Raw genomic sequence first — 23,355 nt, 5'->3', positions numbered from 1 at the left:
TGCACTCCATGTCGAGTGTGATGTAATCATATGAAAAATTACTTAGTTAAGGAGACAAAGGATAGGCAAAAAGAGAAGAAGAGAAGGAATCGGGGGAACAGAAGACTATGAGAAAGAAGAGAAAGAAGGAAGAAACAATGCAGAAATGAACGAGAAGCAGAGAAGGATGAAGAAATAAATGGGAAAAGAGAGAACAGAAGAAACCATACACTATTTTAGTGACATGTCATTGACAGTATCACTGCACACAGAAAGAAAGGAAGATGAGAAAGAAAGAAAGGAGGCAAAAAAGATTACAAAGAAAAGAACAGAGGATGAAACTATAAATTACATTACAAGAGTGCACCAAAAACATGGCCGAAGAACACAGGACTGAGGGAGAAAGTTAAGAAGGAATATAGATCTGTAAGTCAGCGAAGAAGAAAGGACAGAGAAAAAGCAGGCGAGATGACCAACACGCACCGCAATTACCTCTAGATGTGGAATGGAGCTGGTGCCTAAAAAGGTCCGGCTGGCAGAGAGCACCGCATCCGGCCCTGGTGTTCCTAATTAGTGCTGATCGCTCGTTTGATGATGCTCACCGCAGTGCCGGAGGCAAGGAACGATCGACCAGCAGGGGTAAGAGAAATGGAACGAAAGGGAAGGGAAAGGGGAGTAAACGATAGGGCATGACAAGGCAAGGACGAAAAAGAGAACAAAAAGAAAGAAGAAAGGGAAGAAAAACGGAAAGAAAAAATAAAAAAAGAGACAACTGAGAAACTAGAGAAGGCTAAGGAAGGAAGAAAAGGAAAGAAGGAAAGACAAAAGAGACAAAGAAACAGAGAAAGAAATTCGACCACGGTAGGAAGAAACAGCAGAGGAGGTGGCCATGACGGATCAGAGGCACAGGCGCTGTCACGGAGCGTGCGAGGCGGCGGAGCAGCGCACGGTGTCGCTGCAGGCTCAGGAACGGCTCGGTGTGGGCGGCTCCGGCCCGGTGCGGCGGAGAGCCCGGCTGTGAGCGCGGGGGGGGCGGCTTGGGCCGGGCAGCAGAGGCGGCGCGTCCGGGCGGCGGCGGGGAGCCGTGCGGGGCCCGGGCCGGGGCCGGCGGGCAGAGCGGCGTTGGCGGCGGGCAGAGCGGCAGGAAGGATGGGCGAGCGTTGTTGTGCGGCGCTGGTGCGGCTGCTGGTGCTGCAGGCGGCCTGGGCGCTGTCGGGCGGGCAGGTGCGCTACTCGGTGCCGGAGGAAGCCAAGGCCGGCACGGTGGTGGGCCGTCTGGCGCAGGACCTGGGCCTGGAGGCGGGCGAGGCGGAGGCGCGGCGGCTGCGGCTGGTGGCGCAGGGCCGGCGGGCGAGCGTGGAGGTGAGCGGGGCGAGCGGCGCGCTGCTGGTGAGCTCGCGGCTCGACCGGGAGGAGCTGTGCGGCAAGAGCGCGCCGTGCGCGCTGCGCCTGGAGGTGCTGCTGGAGCGGCCGCTGCGCGTCTTCCATGTGCAGCTGGAGGTCACCGACATCAACGACAATGCCCCCGTCTTCCCCGCCGCCCGGAAAAACCTCAGTTTATCGGAGAACTCCCCTCCTGGGTTTCAGATCCCGCTGGAGGGCGCGTCGGATGCGGATATCGGAGCGAACTCGCAGCTCACCTATACACTCAGCTTCAGCGAGCATTTCTCTCTGGATTTACAAAAAACGGAGGAGGACGGTGAGTCCTTATTCCTGGTGCTCAGGAAATCTCTGGACCGCGAGACGATTCCCGTGCATCGGATGGTGCTGACGGCGACTGACGGGGGCCGGCCGTCTCTGACGGGGACAATGGAGCTGGTGATCTCGGTGCTGGATGTGAACGACAACGCGCCTCAGTTCAACCAGTCTGTGTATAAAGTACAGCTACCGGAAAATGCAGAACGCGGCACTTTGGTGATCAGACTAAATGCCACGGATCTGGATGAGGGAGCGAACAGTAATATCTCCTATTCGCTCCAGATGCTGTCCCCGCAGGACGGAAGAGACGTTTTCAGAATTGACAAAAATAGCGGGAAGATCCTTCTTACGGGCGACTTAGACTTCGAGGATGTTAATCTCTATCGCCTGCAAGTGGACGCGACAGACAAAGGGACGCCCCCACTGTCAGGTCACTGCAAGGTGGTGCTGGAGGTGGTGGACGTGAACGACAACGCGCCGGAGGTGTGGGTGACGTCGCTGTCGGTGCCGGTGGCGGAGGACGCGTCGGTGGGGACGGTGGTGGCCCTGCTGAGCGTGTCGGACCGGGACTCGGGGGAGAACGGTCGCGTGCGGTGCTGGGTGTGGCCGGCGTCGCCGTTCGGTCTGGAGGCGACGTTCTTGGGCTCGTACTCGCTGGTGCTGCGCGAGGCGCTGGACCGGGAGCGGGTGTCGGAGTACGAGGTGGAGGTGCGTGCGGAGGACGGCGGGGCGCCGGCGCTGCGCGCCAGGCGCGGGCTGCGGGTGCCGGTGTCGGACGTGAACGACAACGCGCCCTTGTTCGCGCAGGCCGTGTACACGGTGCTGGCGCGGGAGAACAACGCGGCGGGCGCGGAGCTGGCGCGGCTGTGGGCGCGGGACCCGGACGAGGCGGCCAACGGGCGCGTCAGCTACTCGGTGTGGGACGGCGGCCTGGGCGTGGGCGTGGGCGGGGCGGCGGGGTCGTCGTCGTCGTCGGGTGGCATGGGGTGGCGTCCGGCGTCGAGCTACGTGTCGGTGGACGCGGAGAGCGGGCGCCTGTGGGCGCTGCAGCCCTTGGACTACGAGGAGCTGCAGGTGCTGCAGTTCGAGGTGCGCGCGGTGGACGCGGGGGAGCCGGCGCTGAGCGGCAACGCCACGGTGCAGCTGTTCGTGCTGGACGAGAACGACAACGCGCCGGCGCTGCTGCCGGCCGCGGGCTCGGCCGCGGAGGCGGCGGCGGCGGCGCTGGCGGGCTCGGAGTCGGGCACGCTGTGGGCGTGGGCGGCGTGGGGGGCGCCGGCGGGGCAGGTGGTGGCCAAGATCCGCGCCGTGGACGCCGACTCGGGCTACAACGCGTGGCTGCGCTACGAGCTGTGCGAGCCGCAAGGGGGCAAGGGCCCGTTCCGCGTGGGGCTCTACAGCGGCGAGGTGAGCACGGCGCGGGCGCTGGACGAGGCGGACGGGCCTCGCCAGAGGCTGCTGATCGTCGTGCGCGACCACGGCGAGCCGGCGCGCTCGGCCACGGCCACGCTCAGCGTGTCGCTGCTCGAGGCCGCCGAGGCGGCGCTGGCCGCGGGATCCTCGGCGGCGTCGTCGTCGTCGTCGTCCGCGGTGTCGCGCTCGGCGGCGGGCGCGGAGCTGGGGCCCGGCGCGGCGAGCGCGGCCACCAACGTGTGGCTGGTGGTGGCCATCTGCGCCGTGTCCAGCCTCTTCCTGCTGGCCGTGGTGCTGTACGGGGCGTCGCGCTGGGCGCCGCGGGCGGCCGTGCTCTCGGGGCCCGGGCCCACGACGCTCGTGTGCGCCAGCGAAGTGGGCAGCTGGTCCTACTCGCAGCGCCACAGCCGCAGCCTGTGCGTGGCGGACGGCGCTGCCAAGAGCGACCTCATGGTTTTCAGCCCCAACTTCCCTCCGCCGCCGCCCGGCCCTGCAGCCAAGGACACGCAGCGGGAGCCCTCCGCTCTCCTCGACACGGTCAGTGGCAATATCTTGCTCTTGTCTCTCAGCCCACCGAACCCTTCTGTCTTTCCCGGTGTGCAGGCTCTGCGGGAGTCCAGGCTTCGTTCCCACGGGCCGGGATCGATGAGTGCTTGACGGGTGCTTTAAGGGTATCAATTGCACGTTTACATCCGCCCTTAGGGGTATTATAGAATTATTGCCGCACCCCAGGTCCGGCAATAATGGTTATGGTCCGCAGTTTGCTCCTTTGTGTGTAAACTATTCTGTCCTAGAATGAAATCGCTGCTGCTTTTGATGAGAGGTGCCCCAAGGCGTCAGGTTTGGAACCAGTCTTGCCCGGTTGTCTTTAGCATTTCCATCCGAGCTTGCTGAAGGATGAAATAATATATGGGTTGAGATGTTTGCATCCCCAGGCGCCATTTGTTACCTTATTTCCTTTGGTATCTGCTGACCGTGCTGGTATTAGTCTGGTTTCTTATGGAAAACTGTTTTCCTCCTCCAATTCTGTTCACGAGATTGTCTGATGCAAGGTGACAATTGTATTTTCAAAGACAAAAGTTCTCAATTTTCCTTCTACCACCAGGCTCATTAAGAAAGTAGGGAAGATGCGATTAACATTTTCATGTTTCCATGATTTTTTTCGATGTATTATTTTGCTTTCATTAATAGTAAAAAGTGTAGGGCCAAAGGAGTATGGCCCAAGGAAAGTGTAATAAGGAAGAAAGTTATTTTCTTTTCCTGCTGCACCTGTTCCCTAGGTTGTGGATTTGTGATCCTGGCCTGAGAAATAGCATGAAATACACTGGCCTGCTTTGATGTTCTTTCAAAATTTGCATAAACGGTGACATCATTTCAAAAGCCCTGGAAATCTGTTCTGTAATGAAGAAACAAAGCAACAACCCAAAAAATTAAAGAATCACCATTCCCCCCAACAAGTCTCATATAACACCCTCCTACACCTTAACTATCATGTGTTACTGGTGTTCTCACCAACATTTTGGATTTTTCTCAGAGCATGACATCAATGGCATCACCATGTAGAGTCCTTCCAATATCACCTCTACAAAGAGTTGTGCTCCCAGGTCTGCCATGTTTCCATCTAAGATAGCTGAAGCGTTACAAATCATGAAATGTCAGCATCAGAGGTTCTGCTGTAAGCTGCACTGATGGTGCCATCCCTGAGTTTATTATGGTGCTGTCATTGCTGAGAAGGATAAGCAAAAAACATGTTGAGCCTTGAGATAGGAAGGGCAACTGTGGTCTGTGACAACTGAGTAGGGCCTGGCCATTTCCTTATGTGGAGGGTGACCTTGAGAAGTGGGAAAGCATGGTTTTGGGGAGGCAGAAAATCTATGGGAAGACCACGGGTCATGATGTAAGAAAAGAACATGAATGAGATTGTATGTTTGTCTTGAGAACACCTCTCAGAGTGGTGAGTGGAGGATGCCCTAAAGGAAAGTGTGAGGCAGGATGGAACAGAAGCTCTTGCCAAGGACCATTTCCCAGGCCCTAAGGGTCTGGAGTGGGACACATTCCTGATCATGAGACATTGTGTGATACTGAAATGCTCACAAATGTTCCTTTGAGGTTCTCAGTATCTTTCATCAGAGACAGGTCCCTGTGCTGCTGCCTGCCTGGTGTGGGCCATGTGTTGGTAAGAGCTGGTGAGATGGAGAGTGCTCAAGGTCGTCTGATGAGCTGCTTGTTTCAGAAATGCTGTTGTGGAAGGGGAACATTTCAGGCTGCTGTGATGGTGTAGTGGTGGGCATTCATAGTCGTTTTCACAGACATTGGTGTTGCCGTGATGGTTCCTTGCTCCTCCTCAGGTGGGATTTATAAGGACACGTGATGAGGCTGTAAACTTTATGTGCTCAACTTCCCCTACTTGTGCCCTGTCCAGGTGGCCTCAGGAGAGATGATTTGTCCTGATGTCACACGGGGCTCCTTCTGGTATTTGCAGGTACAAACCTGCACTGCAGCCCAGCTCTGGTTTCATGTGCTACAAATTCTCCTACTCAGATGACCTTGGGATTGCTTTTGTGCTTTGGTATATTTTCAGTGCTTCTCTTGGTGATAGAAAGATGTGTGGACTGGGATCAGAGCTGTCACAATTCTAATCACAGAATCTTCATGAAACCTAAATGAAGCTTTGTGGTGTTTCCACCTGAGATTGCTGAAAAGGAGCAAAGCTCAGTGGTGGTGAACAGGCAGCTGGGGAGAGCCTGCCAGCTGCTGTGTGGCTTTGCAGCCCTCAGTATGTTCTCCATGCCAATCATGAGGGAAGGTGAGGATGTACGAAGAGTTGAATCACACGCAGAGCAGAGTTTACAGCTGGGTCGTATTGCTGGGTTCTAGCAATGTTTGATATTTTGGCAGTGATCCTGCATGTGGCACAAAATAGGGCCTGGACCCATGAGGTGGGGAGGGTGAGTTTGAGTGGGGAAGAGTGCTGCCTAAGGAAAATGTGGATACTGGGTAGAACACAATCTATGCCATTAGACAGAAGCTACGGAGATCTCATTTCACATGGCATGGGATAAAGCATATAAGTAGCAAACCATGAGAAAAAGCCCATGGGCTTCTCCCCTGGGATCCTGTCAGGACCTCCAGTAGTTTTGCATATTCTTGTGCTCTCTTGTTCCCTGTGACATTGCTGATGTGACATTACCTGCCATACATGCCTAATAATGCTTGTATTTTGTGTGGTATGTTGCTGGTCAAACAGAAGGTTTTTCAAATTTGGATCATGCCAGCCTTCTTGGAACATTGCCTGGGTTATTTCTGTGGTCTTGATCTTGCTAGGGACAGGAAAATGCTGGTAACATCAAGGGACGTGGTCCCTTAAACCCAACATTCCTGGTCTGGGCGTTTCTTTTCCTGAAAAAGCAACCAGCAATGCTACGGGTGAGTTGCTTGTACCTGAAGAAGCTGTGTGTGAGAGGTAAATGTGTTTTGGTTCCTGTTCAGCTGTGGTATCTTCATATTGGATCGACAGAATGTTGCCTGGACTGAAATGCCATGGGTTTGGAGCACCACTGCCTGCTCTCATTCCTTTCCTGTGTCTGTCTGGCACAGGGTGAGCACGTGGAAGCAAGGAAAGATGGAGAAGTGACATTAATGCATTTTTTGGGATAGATGTGGTTGGGTATCCAGTAGATATTCTCAGTGGCCATGCGGTGGTGTTACATTTGTGGCTTTGGGTTGGATTTGCAGGTGGAACAGTCAGGAAAAAAGCTCTTCATAGAAGTGTAGGAACACTGTTCGACTGTGATGTCATTGTGCTTTTGTGACATTGGTGAATCATTGTGCTGGGCTGTGATGGGTTTGTGTTCCTGAATGAGAGACTCGTCAGTGTTGTTTGGAATCTTTGGAGACTCTTTCGTTAGATGCCTCAGCAGCTGTTCCTCTGGCTTTCATGTCAGAGGGTGGTGGAACCTGTTGTGATGTAGCAGAGCTGTTCTTTGCCACCTGACTGCCTTGCTGTGCTGTTGCAGGTCCGTGAGAGGACTGGAGGCTGAAGAGTGTGGCCTTTGTTCTAAAGGGAGGGGAGTGTGCAGGTGTGTGGGTGGGAGGTAAGCAGAAATGTTGTTCCTTGTTCCCTCTCCGCAGGAACAGGTGGTGGTAAGGAAATGAGAACTGTGGCCCAAGGGCATGTCTGTGATTTTGACAGGGGTGCTGTAGATATCTTTAATATATTTTTGAAGGAAAAAAATGACCAGAAGTTACAATGATGGAAGAAGAAAGTATTGAAAGCAATGTCAAGGTGCAAATAATGAGGAAAGAAAAGAAATATAAAGGAAGAGAGAGAGGAAGAAGAAGTAGAAACTAAGGAGATTAAAAAATTAAATATGGATTTGAAGGAATCAGTGTAAAAAAAAATATAATGAGGTCTTTTTCCAAAGGACATTTACATTGTTCATTGTGAGCACGTTGAAAACACTTTGGCCAAGGAAAAAAAGGAGAATAGACAAGGTGGAATCATAAGAGGAGGGGGCAAAATAGAACAGGCATAAGTAAGAAAAAAAAGACAGGAAAACAGGACAAGGAAAGAGAAGGGAAAGAGAGAGAACAGAAGGGAAAATAAGAACTAGGAAATGGAAGTAAGAAGAAGATTTAAAAGAAAGTAAGGAGCTTAAGCAAGTAAAAATAAAGCCAGAAGGAAAGTAAGGGAGAGAGGTACAGGATGGAAAAATAGAAGCAATGATACAGCAGATGAAAAGAGCGCACCTACCTCTGCCGACAGAGCTGGAGTTGGTACAGAACAAAACTGCATCATGGCCACAGCATCGGGCTCCGCGCTGATGACTCCGACTTCGATGATCAGTGCCGCGGTGCTGGAGGCAGCTGACGACCTTTCCAGTGCGGGTGAAAAATGGTGGACGACGGAAAAAGGAAAAAAGGGAATAAGGAATGGGGAAGGGCAGGACAATGACGAAGAAGAAAAAGAAGGAAAAGGACACGGAGAAGGAGGAAGAAGAAGAATAGAATGACGGGGGGAAAGTAGGATAGAGAAGGGAAACGAAAGGATTCAAAAGAGGGAGTTAACTGAAGAAAGAACCATGAAGAAAGAAAGAGGAAGTAAGAACAAGATATGAAGGACTGTTTGCAAGGAAACAGCGAGCGATAGAAAACATGAATAATGAAGAGAAAGAGAATCATGGTAGGAAGAAACAGCAGAGGAGATGGCCTTAATGGAGCGGAGGCACAGGCGCTGTCACGGAGCGTGCGAGGCGGCGGAGCAGCGCACGGTGTCGCTGCAGGCTCAGGAACGGCTCGGTGTGGGCGGCTCCGGCCCGGTGCGGCGGAGAGCCCGGCTGTGAGCGCGGGGGGGCGGCTTGGGCCGGGCAGCAGAGGCGGCGCGTCCGGGCGGCGGCGGGGAGCCGTGCGGGGCCCGGGCCGGGGCCGGCGGGCAGAGCGGCGTTGGCGGCGGGCAGAGCGGCAGGAAGGATGGGCGAGCGTTGTTGTGCGGCGCTGGTGCGGCTGCTGGTGCTGCAGGCGGCCTGGGCGCTGTCGGGCGGGCAGGTGCGCTACTCGGTGCCGGAGGAAGCCAAGGCCGGCACGGTGGTGGGCCGTCTGGCGCAGGACCTGGGCCTGGAGGCGGGCGAGGCGGAGGCGCGGCGGCTGCGGCTGGTGGCGCAGGGCCGGCGGGCGAGCGTGGAGGTGAGCGGGGCGAGCGGCGCGCTGCTGGTGAGCTCGCGGCTCGACCGGGAGGAGCTGTGCGGCAAGAGCGCGCCGTGCGCGCTGCGCCTGGAGGTGCTGCTGGAGCGGCCGCTGCGCGTCTTCCATGTGCAGCTGGAGGTCACCGACATCAACGACAATGCCCCCGTCTTCCCCGCCGCCCGGAAAAACCTCAGCATCCCGGAATCATCGGTACCGGGGTCTCGTTTCCCACTGGAGGGCGCGTCGGATGCGGATATCGGAGCGAATGCGCAGCTCACCTATACGCTCAGTCCGAATGAGCATTTCTCTCTGGATTTGCAAAAATCGAATGAGCGAAATATTGAGCCTGAACTCGTTTTAACGAAACCTGTGGACCGCGAGACGATTCCCGTGCACCGGTTGGTGCTGACGGCGACTGACGGGGGCCGGCCGTCTCTGACGGGCACCATGGAGCTGGTGATCTCCGTGCTGGACGCAAACGACAACGCGCCTCAGTTCAATCAGTCCGTGTATAAAGTGCAACTGCCGGAGAGTGCTGAGGTTGGGACGCTGGTGACGAGGGTGAATGCCACTGATGCGGATGAGGGAATAAACAGTGAAGTGACATATGCTGTGAGGAATTTCATTCCCCCGAGTGGAAAAGATGTTATTTCCATCAATCCGAATACCGGGGAAATTCACCTCACAGCACCCCTGGACTTCGAAGAAGTCAGTGTATTTGATTTTCGTATTGAAGCGAGAGACAAGGGAACGCTCGCGCTGTCGGGTCACTGCAAGGTGGTGCTGGAGGTGCTGGACGTGAACGACAACGCGCCGGAGGTGTGGGTGACGTCGCTGTCGGTGCCGGTGGCGGAGGACGCGTCGGTGGGGACGGTGGTGGCCCTGCTGAGCGTGTCGGACCGGGACTCGGGGGAGAACGGTCGCGTGCGGTGCTGGGTGTGGCCGGCGTCGCCGTTCGGTCTGGAGGCGACGTTCTTGGGCTCGTACTCGCTGGTGCTGCGCGAGGCGCTGGACCGGGAGCGGGTGTCGGAGTACGAGGTGGAGGTGCGTGCGGAGGACGGCGGGGCGCCGGCGCTGCGCGCCAGGCGCGGGCTGCGGGTGCCGGTGTCGGACGTGAACGACAACGCGCCCTTGTTCGCGCAGGCCGTGTACACGGTGCTGGCGCGGGAGAACAACGCGGCGGGCGCGGAGCTGGCGCGGCTGTGGGCGCGGGACCCGGACGAGGCGGCCAACGGGCGCGTCAGCTACTCGGTGTGGGACGGCGGCCTGGGCGTGGGCGTGGGCGGGGCGGCGGGGTCGTCGTCGTCGTCGGGTGGCATGGGGTGGCGTCCGGCGTCGAGCTACGTGTCGGTGGACGCGGAGAGCGGGCGCCTGTGGGCGCTGCAGCCCTTGGACTACGAGGAGCTGCAGGTGCTGCAGTTCGAGGTGCGCGCGGTGGACGCGGGGGAGCCGGCGCTGAGCGGCAACGCCACGGTGCAGCTGTTCGTGCTGGACGAGAACGACAACGCGCCGGCGCTGCTGCCGGCCGCGGGCTCGGCAGCGGAGGCGGCGGCGCTGGCGGGGGCGGGCTCGGAGTCGGGCACGCTGTGGGCGTGGGCGGCGTGGGGGGCGCCGGCGGGGCAGGTGGTGGCCAAGATCCGCGCCGTGGACGCCGACTCGGGCTACAACGCGTGGCTGCGCTACGAGCTGTGCGAGCCGCAAGGGGGCAAGGGCCCGTTCCGCGTGGGGCTCTACAGCGGCGAGGTGAGCACGGCGCGGGCGCTGGACGAGGCGGACGGGCCTCGCCAGAGGCTGCTGATCGTCGTGCGCGACCACGGCGAGCCGGCGCGCTCGGCCACGGCCACGCTCAGCGTGTCGCTGCTCGAGGCCGCCGAGGCGGCGCTGGCCGCGGGATCCTCGGCGGCGTCGTCGTCGTCGTCCGCGGTGTCGCGCTCGGCGGCGGGCGCGGAGCTGGGGCCCGGCGCGGCGAGCGCGGCCACCAACGTGTGGCTGGTGGTGGCCATCTGCGCCGTGTCCAGCCTCTTCCTGCTGGCCGTGGTGCTGTACGGGGCGTCGCGCTGGGCGCCGCGGGCGGCCGTGCTCTCGGGGCCCGGGCCCACGACGCTCGTGTGCGCCAGCGAAGTGGGCAGCTGGTCCTACTCGCAGCGCCACAGCCGCAGCCTGTGCGTGGCGGACGGCGCTGCCAAGAGCGACCTCATGGTTTTCAGCCCCAACTTCCCTCCGCCGCCGCCCGGCCCTGCGGCCAAGGACACGCAGCCGGAGCCCTCCGCTCTCCTCGACACGGTCAGTTTTCCTTTCTTCATTCCCTTCTCTGCTCCTTTTTATCCGCTCTCTTACTTGATGCTGCTTTAAGCCTGGTCATTTCCCACGGCTTACTGATCCTGGTTACCTATCTGATCTTTAAGAATGACAGTGACACGTTTGCATCTGTCACCGTGACCTTGCTTGGGCCCCCAGCTCTTTCTAGGGGGATACAGAATATAAATAAATCAGCATCCGTGAGCAGTTTCTGTAGGCAGGTGAGGATTTGTCCCCTAAATGTGAGTTGTTCTGCTGTAGAATTAAATTAGTTTTCTGTGCGACAAGCAGTGCCTGGCGGTGTGAGATTTGCAGGCAGCAAGGGGCTTCTATTTCTCATCTGTAGCATTTCCACCCCATTTGGGTGAACGAGTTCAAGACAGCCAGGCTGTGTTGGTGACAGACTCGCAGGTGCTGTGTACCAGCTCCTTGCTTCTGCTGACTGATAACCGTGCTGGTTTTCATTTGTCTTTTTTATTGAAAACTGCCCTCCTCGTCTTCAATTATGGTCATGTGAAGGTATGAATTAAGGTGAATAGTGGATATTCAAGGACAAAAGTTCTCTATTACCATTCTACTATGAGACTCATTTAGAAAATAGGGTAGTTGTGGCAAAGATTTCCTATGATCTTTCTATGTTTGTTTGGCAAGTATCATGCTGTTCTGCTTAGTATAAAGCGTGATCCAAGGTATGTTTTTCGAAAGGGAAATTTATCTGTTGTTTTCCTGCTGCCCAGTTCCTGAGGATTTGCATTTCTGACCAGCGAGGTAGTATGAAGTATACTGTCCTTTTTTGATGTTCTCTCAAAATTTGCATCAATTGTTACATCTATGACCAAACTTAAAAGGACTTTAACTGTGGAAATCTTCATTTCTGTAATGAACAGATAAACAAATAGCCTGCAAAATCCAAGGATCACCTTTCCCCACTAATTCTCAAGTAAGATTCTCCAAGACAGGCAGTATCATCTATTAGTGTCCTTGTCACAGTTTTGCTCCTTTGCTCCTTGGAGCTCCTTTGCTCCTTTTGTGCTATTCCTGTTTAGAGGTTCCAACATCACCTTTGATAATAGTATTCCCATAGAGAAGCATTACAAAGCATGAGTTGTTAGCAGCAGAGCATCTCCTATACACTGTGTTGATGGTACTGTCCATGGATTTTTACAGTGTGTCATTGCTGGGAAGGATAAGCCATTGTCATGTTGAACCTCGTGGTAGGAAAGGAAACTGTGGTCTGTTATATAGTGTAGGGCCTGGCCCTTTTCTGATGGGAAGGGTGACCATGAGCAGCAGAAAGACTTGTGTGGGGAAAGTGAAAATCCTTGGGAAGACCATGGATCATATTAGAAAATATCATGAGGTTATATATTTGTCTTCAGAACACATCTCAGAGTCGGTGAGTGAAGGATTTGTACAGGAAAGGGTGACAGGATGAGAACAGAGTGTTTTTATTGAGGATGTTTTCCTGCTTCCTAAGGGTCTGGAGTGGGAGGCCCTCCTGGTAAAGAGAGGAGAGTGTGATACTGAAATGCCCCCAGTGTCCCTGGCAGCGAGGAGTCTCTCCACCAGGGACTGTCTCTGCTGCTGCTGCCTGCCTGGTGTAGGCCATGTGTTGGTAAGTGTGGGAATCCTTAAAATCAGAAGTAGAAAAGTAAGGACAAACAGAACAATGGTCTGTGTATTAACGCTTGTCTAGAATAACTCCCTAAACTACAGAAAAGTTTATCTAGTGAGATATTAGGAAGTTCTATGCTTAATAATGGAGCTCTGTGCATTGTGTTTTTAGCCTTACAAGCAGGTCTTGTATTCGAAATAAGAAAGCATTGTTTAACCAAAGGTACGTGTGCTTATAGTGGTTGGATGTAGCTACTGTCAGTGCGCTTTTGCTTTGTGCGGTTGGTCAAAAAACTTTAAAAGTAAGTTGTAACATTAAGTTCTTTGTTTGCTGCCTGGAATGTGAGCTGATGGCATCTTCCCATTGTCATAACCATGGAATGAGAGTGATGCTGGAAAATCAAACAGCTCAAGGCACGTTCCCCAGCAGCCCCGTCCTGTTCGTGATTTGTACAGAGACCCCAGCCAGTGACAGTAAGAGCTGGTGAGATGGAGAGTGCTGAATGTTGTCTGATGAAACAAGTTTTTCAGGTTCAAGGTTTCAAGGTGTTGTGGGAGGGGAATGCTTCAAGTTGCTATCCTTGTGTAATAGTCTCTACAGCTGTAGATTTTGCCATGATGATTCCTTGCTCCTCCTCAGGTGGGATTTACACGGATTTATTTTATTATTACATGTGGCTGTAATCTTGATGTGCTCAACTTTCTTTACTTGTGCACTGCACAAGTGGCCTCAGTAGAGATGGTGTGTCCTGATGTCACATGTGGATCGTTCTCATATCTGCAAGAACACCCCAAAACCTGCATGATTTGCCCAGTTCATCCTGTTCAAGCTGTCCCATGTGGTTGACCCTGTGAGTGCTCTTGTGCTTTGGCACTTGCTGTGTTCTCTTGAAGAAATAAATCTGTGTGGACTGGGATCAGAGCTGTAACAGCTCTAATCACAGAATTTTTATGAACTCTAACTTGCAGCTCTGTGGCAATTCCAACTGAGATTACTGAATGGGAGCAAAGCATTCACGGTGAAGATCATGTAGCTGGGAAGAGATTTTAGACATTGTGTACATCTTTTGTGGTGACCATGAAGGAAGATGAGGAAGTACAAGGGCCTGGATCACATGCAGAGTGGGATTTACAGGCAGGGCATGTTGCTGGGGTTGAGTAATGTTTGATATTTTGGCAGTGATCCTGCGTGTGGCACAAAATTAGGCCTGGGCCTGTGTGATGGGGAGGGTGAATTTGAGTGGGGAGGAGTGTTGCCCCAGGGAAAGGTAGATGCTGAGCAGAACACAACCTGCAGCATTGTGGAGAATGCCTGGTTAGCTGTGGAGATCTCATTTCCTCGGCCTAGTGATAGAGGATGCCAATAGAAATCCTTGAGAAAATGCCCACCACATAGTGCTGCTCTTCTGGGATCCTCTCAGGCCCTCCAGCAGTTCTCTGTATTCTTGTTTTCTGTTGTTCCCTGTGATATTACAGCTTATGAAGTAACTTGCCATCCATGCCTTGAATCACTTGAGTTGGATATGGAATTTTCTTGGTAAAAGAGAAGACTTTTTGAAATTTGTGTCATTCTGCCAGCCTTTCTTGGGACATGGCATCAGTCATTTCCCTGGTCTTGGTCTTCTAGCTGGCACTAAGGGACACTGTCCATTAAAACAAGTACTCCTGCTCCTGGAGTTTCTTTTTCTGAAGAAGCACCCAGTGATGCTACAGGTGAGTTACTCCCACCAGAAGAGGCTGTGTGTGAGACAGGTGTACTTTGGTTCCTATGATGCCTTAAGTTTTAGCTTTACTGATACATTTTCCAAGTTTTCCAGATTCTGTATGGCATTTTTCTTATTGATCAGATACTGCATTGGTCTATAACTCTGAACTTTATATAAAGTGTTAGGAAGTTCTCCTCACAGTTCAGTCAGACAAAACAATCCTTTTCCAGCCCCAGAGCCAAGGACAATGTTGCAAGTTCCGGCCCAAGTGCAACCAGCAGTGAATTCATGAGAGCAATGTGGGAGGATGGGACTGCATAACCTGGAGCTGTAATTGGACAATTAACCCCAATATTTAAATGGACCAAAACTTATAGAAGTGAAAACTTGTCACCCGTCACCCATCTTGGGAGTATCCTCAGTCGGGCTCCTGTACTGCCCAAGGTGCATCCTTTGAAGGCCTTTTAATAAATTCCTACTTTATTCCTTTAGCACTGTCCAGCCTCTGTTCTAGGTAGCCTCTCAAGGCATCACCTGTTCAGCTGTGGTATCTTCACATTGGATCAACAAAATATTGCCTGAATTGAAATTCCTGTAGGTCTGGAGCACATTATGTGCTCTCACTTGATTCTGCTGCTTCCTGGCACAGGGTGAGTAGAGGGAAGGAAAGACAGACGGAGAAGTGACCTCAATGCTTTTCTAGGAGTTGATGTGCTGGGCATGCAGAGGTTGCTTTCATTGACAATTCCGTGGTGAATTTTGTAATAGCTCTGCAGGTGAAAAATGAGTCAGGCAGAATTGCTCTCCATCGAGTTAAATGAGGAATGTGGTGTCATCATGCTTTTTTTTTTTTTTGCAGTGTTCTTGGAGGATTGTCATGGTGGACTCTGATGGGTTTGATTTTGTAGATGAGAGAGTCCCTTGATAACTGGGTCTCTGGAGCCTTTTTTGTATTAGATGTCTGAATGGGTGGACTCTTCTCTGATGTAACAAAGCTGTTCTTTACTATATGATTGCTTTGTACATTTATTTCTTGGGTCCTTGATATGACTGAAGGCTCCAAACATGGATTGGATCCTGAAGGGAGAGGAAGCTGCAGGTGCATGGTATGGGAGGAAAGCAAGAAGGCTATTCCCTGTCATGAGGAAGGAGAGGGAGAAGGGGAGTGTCCTGTTGCTAAAGCATGTTGGTGCTTCATGGTGTGATGGTGTAGCTATTTTAAAAACATTTCCTTAAGGGGAAAATATACAATAGAAGATACAAGGATGGCAACAACAGACGAGCGGAGGGAAAGACTTGACAGCGAGGAGAGAAAGAAAAAAAGCAAAGAAAAAGAAAGATAAAACTGAATAAGTAAAAAGAAGAAAGAAGTGGAAAAAAGAAGCAATGGAAGGAATCGTTGCAAGGAAGAAGAATGAGAACATTATTCAAAGGACGTGTTCATTGCTAGTATGATATAAACATTTGGAAAGAATGTTAGTGAAGGAAATAGAAGCACGTAAGAGATAAGGAAAGAAAATGAGAAAGAGGAAGAAAAAATATGACTGTTAAGAGCATGAAGAAGACATAGTGAAAGACAACTGGGAAATAGAAGGGAAAGAGAGAAAAAAAAGAAGAGAAAGAATAGCAGAAGAAAATGAAAGAGAAAAGGATATATCAAGGAAGGCGACTCTACAAGAAAATCGTAATATAGAAAGGGAGTAAGGAAGTAACAGAGAAAGAAGAGAATGGAAATAAAAAGAAGGAACATAAAGGACCTGATCAGCAGGCACCGACCTTATCTTCACACGCTGAGAGGCGCTGCTCCGGAACAGCCGTGCCCCGGCGCTGATAGACCATAATTGGCACTGTGATAGGTGCGACTTTGATGGTCTCCGCCGCGGCGCAGGAGGCAACTGGCGAATTACCGGAGGGGGTAAAGAAGGGCGAAGAGGAGAAAGGAAGGTAAAATGGCTTAAAGATTGGGGCAGGGCAATAAAGGAAAAGGACAATGTGGAGAGGAAACAATAGAAAAGAAGAGGAAGACTAAAAAAGAAAGAGTAAGAAAGGGAAGGGAAAGGCAAACCGATGAAAACTAGAGAATAAACGGATGGAAGAAAGGAAGGAGAAGAGGAGCGAAAGAAATGAAACTATGTAAGCAAATAGCAAACGATAAAGAAAAGGAGATAAGAAAAATAAGAGGAGCACAAATGAGGAGACAGCAGAGGAGGTGGCCATGACGGAGCGGAGGCACAGGCGCTGTCACGGAGCGTGCGAGGCGGCGGAGCAGCGCACGGTGTCGCTGCAGGCTCAGGAACGGCTCGGTGTGGGCGGCTCCGGCCCGGTGCGGCGGAGAGCCCGGCTGTGAGCGCGGGGGGGCGGCTTGGGCCGGGCAGCAGAGGCGGCGCGTCCGGGCGGCGGCGGGGAGCCGTGCGGGGCCCGGGCCGGGGCCGGCGGGCAGAGCGGCGTTGGCGGCGGGCAGAGCGGCAGGAAGGATGGGCGAGCGTTGTTGTGCGGCGCTGGTGCGGCTGCTGGTGCTGCAGGCGGCCTGGGCGCTGTCGGGCGGGCAGGTGCGCTACTCGGTGCCGGAGGAAGCCAAGGCCGGCACGGTGGTGGGCCGTCTGGCGCAGGACCTGGGCCTGGAGGCGGGCGAGGCGGAGGCGCGGCGGCTGCGGCTGGTGGCGCAGGGCCGGCGGGCGAGCGTGGAGGTGAGCGGGGCGAGCGGCGCGCTGCTGGTGAGCTCGCGGCTCGACCGGGAGGAGCTGTGCGGCAAGAGCGCGCCGTGCGCGCTGCGCCTGGAGGTGCTGCTGGAGCGGCCGCTGCGCGTCTTCCATGTGCAGCTGGAGGTCACCGACATCAACGACAATGCCCCCGTCTTCCCCGCCGCCCGGAAAAACCTCAGCATCGCAGAATTATCTACAATGCCCGGATCTCGTTTCCCGCTGGAGGGCGCGTCGGATGCGGATATCGGAGCGAACGCGCAGCTCACCTACACACTCAGCCCCAGTGAGCATTTCTCTCTGGATTTGCATCGGAGTGAGGAATACCGAGAATCCCTGTTTCTGGTACTAACAAAACCCCTGGACCGCGAGACGATTCCCGTGCACCGGTTGGTGCTGACGGCGACTGACGGGGGCCGGCCGTCTCTGACGGGCACCATGGAGCTGGTGATCTCGGTGGAGGATGCCAACGACAACGCACCCCAGTTTAACCAGTCTGTGTATAAAGTGCAGCTGCCAGAGAGCGCTGGGGTGGGGACACTGGTGGCAAGGGTGAATGCCACGGATCCAGATTTGGGAAGTAATGGAGAGGTGACATTTAGTGTGAGCAATACTTTTCCAGAAAAGGGGATGAATATTTTCCTTTTAAATGCCAGGACGGGTGAAATAAACCTGGGGGGCACCGTGGACTATGAAGAGGTTCCTGTATATGAGATACAAATCGAAGCAAGGGATAAGGGGACACCCTCTTTGTCGGGTCACTGCAAGGTGGTGCTGGAGGTGCTGGACGTGAACGACAACGCGCCGGAGGTGTGGGTGACGTCGCTGTCGGTGCCGGTGGCGGAGGACGCGTCGGTGGGGACGGTGGTGGCCCTGCTGAGCGTGTCGGACCGGGACTCGGGGGAGAACGGTCGCGTGCGGTGCTGGGTGTGGCCGGCGTCGCCGTTCGGTCTGGAGGCGACGTTCTTGGGCTCGTACTCGCTGGTGCTGCGCGAGGCGCTGGACCGGGAGCGGGTGTCGGAGTACGAGGTGGAGGTGCGTGCGGAGGACGGCGGGGCGCCGGCGCTGCGCGCCAGGCGCGGGCTGCGGGTGCCGGTGTCGGACGTGAACGACAACGCGCCCTTGTTCGCGCAGGCCGTGTACACGGTGCTGGCGCGGGAGAACAACGCGGCGGGCGCGGAGCTGGCGCGGCTGTGGGCGCGGGACCCGGACGAGGCGGCCAACGGGCGCGTCAGCTACTCGGTGTGGGACGGCGGCCTGGGCGTGGGCGTGGGCGGGGCGGCGGGGTCGTCGTCGTCGTCGGGTGGCATGGGGTGGCGTCCGGCGTCGAGCTACGTGTCGGTGGACGCGGAGAGCGGGCGCCTGTGGGCGCTGCAGCCCTTGGACTACGAGGAGCTGCAGGTGCTGCAGTTCGAGGTGCGCGCGGTGGACGCGGGGGAGCCGGCGCTGAGCGGCAACGCCACGGTGCAGCTGTTCGTGCTGGACGAGAACGACAACGCGCCGGCGCTGCTGCCGGCCGCGGGCTCGGCCGCGGAGGCGGCGGCGGCGGCGCTGGCGGGCTCGGAGTCGGGCACGCTGTGGGCGTGGGCGGCGTGGGGGGCGCCGGCGGGGCAGGTGGTGGCCAAGATCCGCGCCGTGGACGCCGACTCGGGCTACAACGCGTGGCTGCGCTACGAGCTGTGCGAGCCGCAAGGGGGCAAGGGCCCGTTCCGCGTGGGGCTCTACAGCGGCGAGGTGAGCACGGCGCGGGCGCTGGACGAGGCGGACGGGCCTCGCCAGAGGCTGCTGATCGTCGTGCGCGACCACGGCGAGCCGGCGCGCTCGGCCACGGCCACGCTCAGCGTGTCGCTGCTCGAGGCCGCCGAGGCGGCGCTGGCCGCGGGATCCTCGGCGGCGTCGTCGTCGTCCGCGGTGTCGCGCTCGGCGGCGGGCGCGGAGCTGGGGCCCGGCGCGGCGAGCGCGGCCACCAACGTGTGGCTGGTGGTGGCCATCTGCGCCGTGTCCAGCCTCTTCCTGCTGGCCGTGGTGCTGTACGGGGCGTCGCGCTGGGCGCCGCGGGCGGCCGTGCTCTCGGGGCCCGGGCCCACGACGCTCGTGTGCGCCAGCGAAGTGGGCAGCTGGTCCTACTCGCAGCGCCACAGCCGCAGCCTGTGCGTGGCGGACGGCGCTGCCAAGAGCGACCTCATGGTTTTCAGCCCCAACTTCCCTCCGCCGCCGCCCGGCCCTGCAGCCAAGGACACGCAGCCGGAGCCCTCCGCTCTCCTCGACACGGTCAGTGGCAATACCTTGCTCGCCATTCCTTTTTCGTTTTCCCCTCTCCCCCGTCTACCCATCCCCTGGGCAGTTCCTGTTTGTAGCTTGGCTCCGCCCCCCGGTCCTGAGAGCCTCGTAATGTTGGCTGAATCTTAAAAATCTTAAGGGCATCTTTGTATCTGCCGCCGCCTCTCCGGTTCCCCTCAGCCCTTTCCGAGTTGGGGAAAAGTCTTCCGGCATCTCGCAGCAGTTTACCGTCTGTAGCTGAGGTTTCATGCTCCGAGTGTGCGTTGTTCTCTCCTACCTTTGCTCTCCCGTAGAAAGAAATCTCTGTTGATTGTGGTAATAGGGGTGCCGAGGTGTTAGCTCTGCAGACAACGCTTTTGCTCGCTGGTGTGCAGCATTTTTACCCGGTCTTGCTGAAAGAGGTGAAGACACACAGGCTGTAGTGGTGACAATCCTCCTGGCACCACGTGCCACTAAACTGCCTTTTGATTGCTGATTGTGCTCGTATCAGCATTGCCAAAAACTGGGCCCTCTTAATCCCCCGTGCAAGTGGTGTTGAAAGGGTTCCGCCGAGGCCTCGAAATTTTCTCTCCACATGATGTAATTTTCCCCCATTGATTTTCCCAGCAGATTGATTATAGTACCTGGGATGCCTTTCTTGGACTTTTCCTCTGTTCTTTTCCGAGTGTGTTGGTTTTCTAGATAGCATTTTAAACTGTTTACATAGAGGTTGGAGACTGAGGGTCAGTTTAAGAAAAGGAGATTTTTTTCCACAACCCTCTCCGTCCTCATAATCAGTCTATGTACTTTTGTTCATGGCTGGAGATTGACACTTGCCTCTCTCAATGTTCTTTCAACATCCGTATCACCGGGGGCAGAGATGTGAATTATCTGGAAACATTCTCCTAAAAAAACACACAAATACATCTGTATGGATCTTATCACTTATACTGCTGTGGTCATCAGCATGTGTTTTTTTCCATCATATCGTGAAATCATTGTCATTAGAGATATCCTGATACAATGTCTACAAATAGATGCCTAACATTTCCAGAGAGGAATTATTAGATGATTAGGATTTCCATCCAGAATAGATGAAGCATTAGAAAACACAAAGGGATTCTGCTGAGCACAGCATATATAATATCAGGTGTCTGGGGGTTTTGTTCTTTCATTGATGTAGGTTGTAGACTTGCATTCCTTGCCAGAGAATTGTCATGATGTACACTGGCTTGTTCTGATATTCTTGGAATATTTGTATCAGGAGCCACATCCTTTCAAAAGCCCTGGAAAGTTACCAACAAAGAATAAACTCAACCCACCAAGCAAGCACCAAAATCCCTAATAACAAAACCTGAAACATGAATTTTCCTATAGAAACAATATAATCCTTTACATTGGAGCGGTTGTCAATGATTGAGTTATTCTATCACAACATGAAATCAGTGCCATTGCCATTTGGAGTTATTCTGACATCACCTTTAGAAAGAGTAGAGTGTTGGGCATGGTCTATGTGATACCATCTATAAGTTTTTCATGGTGCTCTCCTTTCTGGCAATTGCTGCAGTGAGTCCTGTGGAGGCAAAGGAGGCAGTGACAGGTTGCAGGGGTGAATGTGGCTGTGGCATTGTGCAGGCCGTGGCCATTTCCTGATATCAAGGATGACCTTGAGAAATGAGATTTGTCTGGTGGAATTGAAAGCTCTTGGGAAGACCATGGACCATGTAATGAGACAGTCCTCTGGGTACTATTTACTGTGCTGTTACTGTTGTTGACTGCTGATCATGCTGGGATTTAATGTGGCTTCTTATGGAGAACTCTGTGCTCTTCTTTGACTCTCCTCCATAGGAGAGGTGATGTAAGATGACAGTTGTGACTTCAGTGTTCTCTCTCCTCATGGTGTAATTTCTTCCATTTGCTTGGCTCACCAGAGTCATTGTGAAAGCAGAGAAGTTCCTAAACACTTTTCCTATGATCTTTCTCAAAGTATATTTTTATTCTAGTTACCAGTAGAAAGTGTGCAGGCAGAGAAGTGTGACCTAAAGTGTATGTTTTCTTTTGTTTGTCTTGCCTTTCTGAAGTGAATTGCAGCTGGATTGTCCTGTGAGGTGGCATGACCATACACTGTCCTGTTTCCATGTTATGTTAATATTTGCATCAACAGCCACACCCTTAAAAAATCCCTGGAAACTCCATTAAAAAAAAAGTCCCCACAACACCAAAAATTCAATTCACCCACCACCACATTTTCATGTGCAGTAGGTATCATTGTTGGCACTCACGTATTTTTCAGCATTTGGGGTGGTCTTTCAGAGCAGGCTGTCAATGGCCATTGCCTTCAGAGCTGTCCTGACATCCCCTCCATAAACAGTACTCTCCAGAGTGGGTAATGTGTCCATCTGAGACTGGGGAAGCCACAGGAGCTGAGGTGAATGTGGCAGTGGCACTGAGTAGGCCCTGACCATGTCATACTATGAAGTGTGACCTCCCAGTCTGTGGGAACTGGAAATCCTTGGGAAGACCATGGGCCATGTCATAAGAAGACAAGAATGAGAGGTGATGTTCTTGTCTTGAGAACACGTCCCAGAAGAGGGAATAGAGGATGCCTGGAGAAAATGACGAGGCAGGATGGGCACAGGTTCCCTTCCCAAGATGCATTCTTGGGTTCCTAAGGGTATGGAGTTGAAGGCCTTCTGGGTATTGAATTAATCCCATGGGATTTTACTGCCCATCGTGTCCTTTGAGGTTATGAATATTTCCCACCAGAGACAGTCCCTTGTGCTGCTGCCTGCCTGAGGCAGACAAGGCATTGGGAAAGAGGGTGTGCCATGCAGGCTGCTGGCTAATTCCCAGTGGACTTTTTGATTTTTGTTTTGGACCTTTCTAGGAGGGTAGCAGCATTTCATCCTCCATTTCTTGTATATTGGTGGGCATCTATAGTGGCTTCCACAGCCACAGATCTTTCCATGATGGTTCCTTGGTCCTCTTCAGGCTAATTATTAAGGGCCCACGATAATGTGGATGTCATTTTTGTACATTCAACTTTCCATACTCATGGACTTGAAGATTTATCCTTGGTAGAAGTTACATGCCCTGTGGTCACAGGTGGCTCATTCTATGTATGACGTACACACAAAACTCTTCCCAGTAACCCAGCCTTGGTTCTCCATGGTACAAATTCTCCCATCCAGCTGATCGTATAAGGTACACTTTGGCATTTGCTCTCATTCTCTCAAAGTGCAAAATCCATGTGCACTGGGGTGAGAACTGACGTTCCTTTATGTTATCAAGTTCTTCAGAAGTCACTTCTTATGTTCTGTGGTGTTTCCCCAGAGATTGCTGAAAAGGCATAAACCATGAAGTATATGCAGATGAGAAGAATCTGCTGGACAGATCTGGGGGCTTCATATCCCTGCATGTGTTCTTTGTGCCAATTGTAAGGGATGGTGAGGATATGCAAAGGACATTCTTATAGGGGGTTTTGTGGTATTGTGAAAGAGATTCTGCAAGTGACCCCAGGAATGGCCTGGGCATGTGTTGTGATGAGGGTGACCTTTAGCAGGGAAGGGTCTTGCCTGAGGGAGCTGATCTGTAGAACACAGTCTGTAACTTTGGTGCAGGACTGGAGAATGTGTGCTTAGGTGGAGTTGCCATTTCCCAGGGTGTGAGACAGAAGATTCTAGCAGAAAATATCAAGAAGAGGCTCCACAGACATTCCTAATACCTGGGATTTCTCCAGCTCCCCAAAAGTTCTGTATATCCTTGTGCTCTTTTGTTCCCTTCATATGTTTCAGTAGAGCGGAATTGGATTATTTGGCTTTCTTCTCCCTTCTTACCAAACCCTCACAGTCTTGTTTTTCTGTCTCTCATGTCAGCAATGTTTTGGTAATACCAGATAATATGAGATACTGAGCTTTGGCACCTGTCAGGTTACAAACATTCTGGTACTTTTCTCTCAGTGTGTAGGATGACTTTTCCATACTCCTGAGCTGAGGCTGACTTTGGGA

At 53.6% G+C, this 23,355-nt stretch overlaps 3 protein-coding genes across 3 annotated transcripts; all 3 read left to right on the top strand.

The window, feature by feature from the left end:
• Positions 1–904: 904 nt before the first annotated feature.
• Positions 905–3,747, top strand: LOC118692220 (protocadherin alpha-6-like). The gene has a single exon (XM_036391887.2). It carries the CDS (start codon positions 1,129–1,131, stop codon positions 3,745–3,747), a length of 2,619 nt encoding a protein of 872 aa, XP_036247780.1. The 5' UTR covers positions 905–1,128.
• Positions 3,748–8,344: 4,597 nt separating this feature from the next.
• LOC129046852 (protocadherin alpha-13-like) lies at positions 8,345–11,124 on the top strand. Its single transcript, XM_054516479.1, has one exon. It carries the CDS (start codon positions 8,560–8,562, stop codon positions 11,122–11,124), a length of 2,565 nt encoding a protein of 854 aa, XP_054372454.1. The 5' UTR covers positions 8,345–8,559.
• Positions 11,125–15,038: 3,914 nt separating this feature from the next.
• Positions 15,039–19,498, top strand: LOC129046851 (protocadherin alpha-13-like). The gene has a single exon (XM_054516478.1). It carries the CDS (start codon positions 16,865–16,867, stop codon positions 19,496–19,498), a length of 2,634 nt encoding a protein of 877 aa, XP_054372453.1. The 5' UTR covers positions 15,039–16,864.
• The last annotated feature ends 3,857 nt before the right edge of the window (positions 19,499–23,355 follow it).

The sequence above is a fragment of the Molothrus ater genome, chromosome 15 (genome assembly GCF_012460135.2).
Source record: "Molothrus ater isolate BHLD 08-10-18 breed brown headed cowbird chromosome 15, BPBGC_Mater_1.1, whole genome shotgun sequence".
Classification (NCBI taxonomy): Eukaryota; Metazoa; Chordata; class Aves; order Passeriformes; family Icteridae; genus Molothrus; species Molothrus ater.
This window is presented reverse-complemented; position numbering and strand designations above follow the sequence as displayed.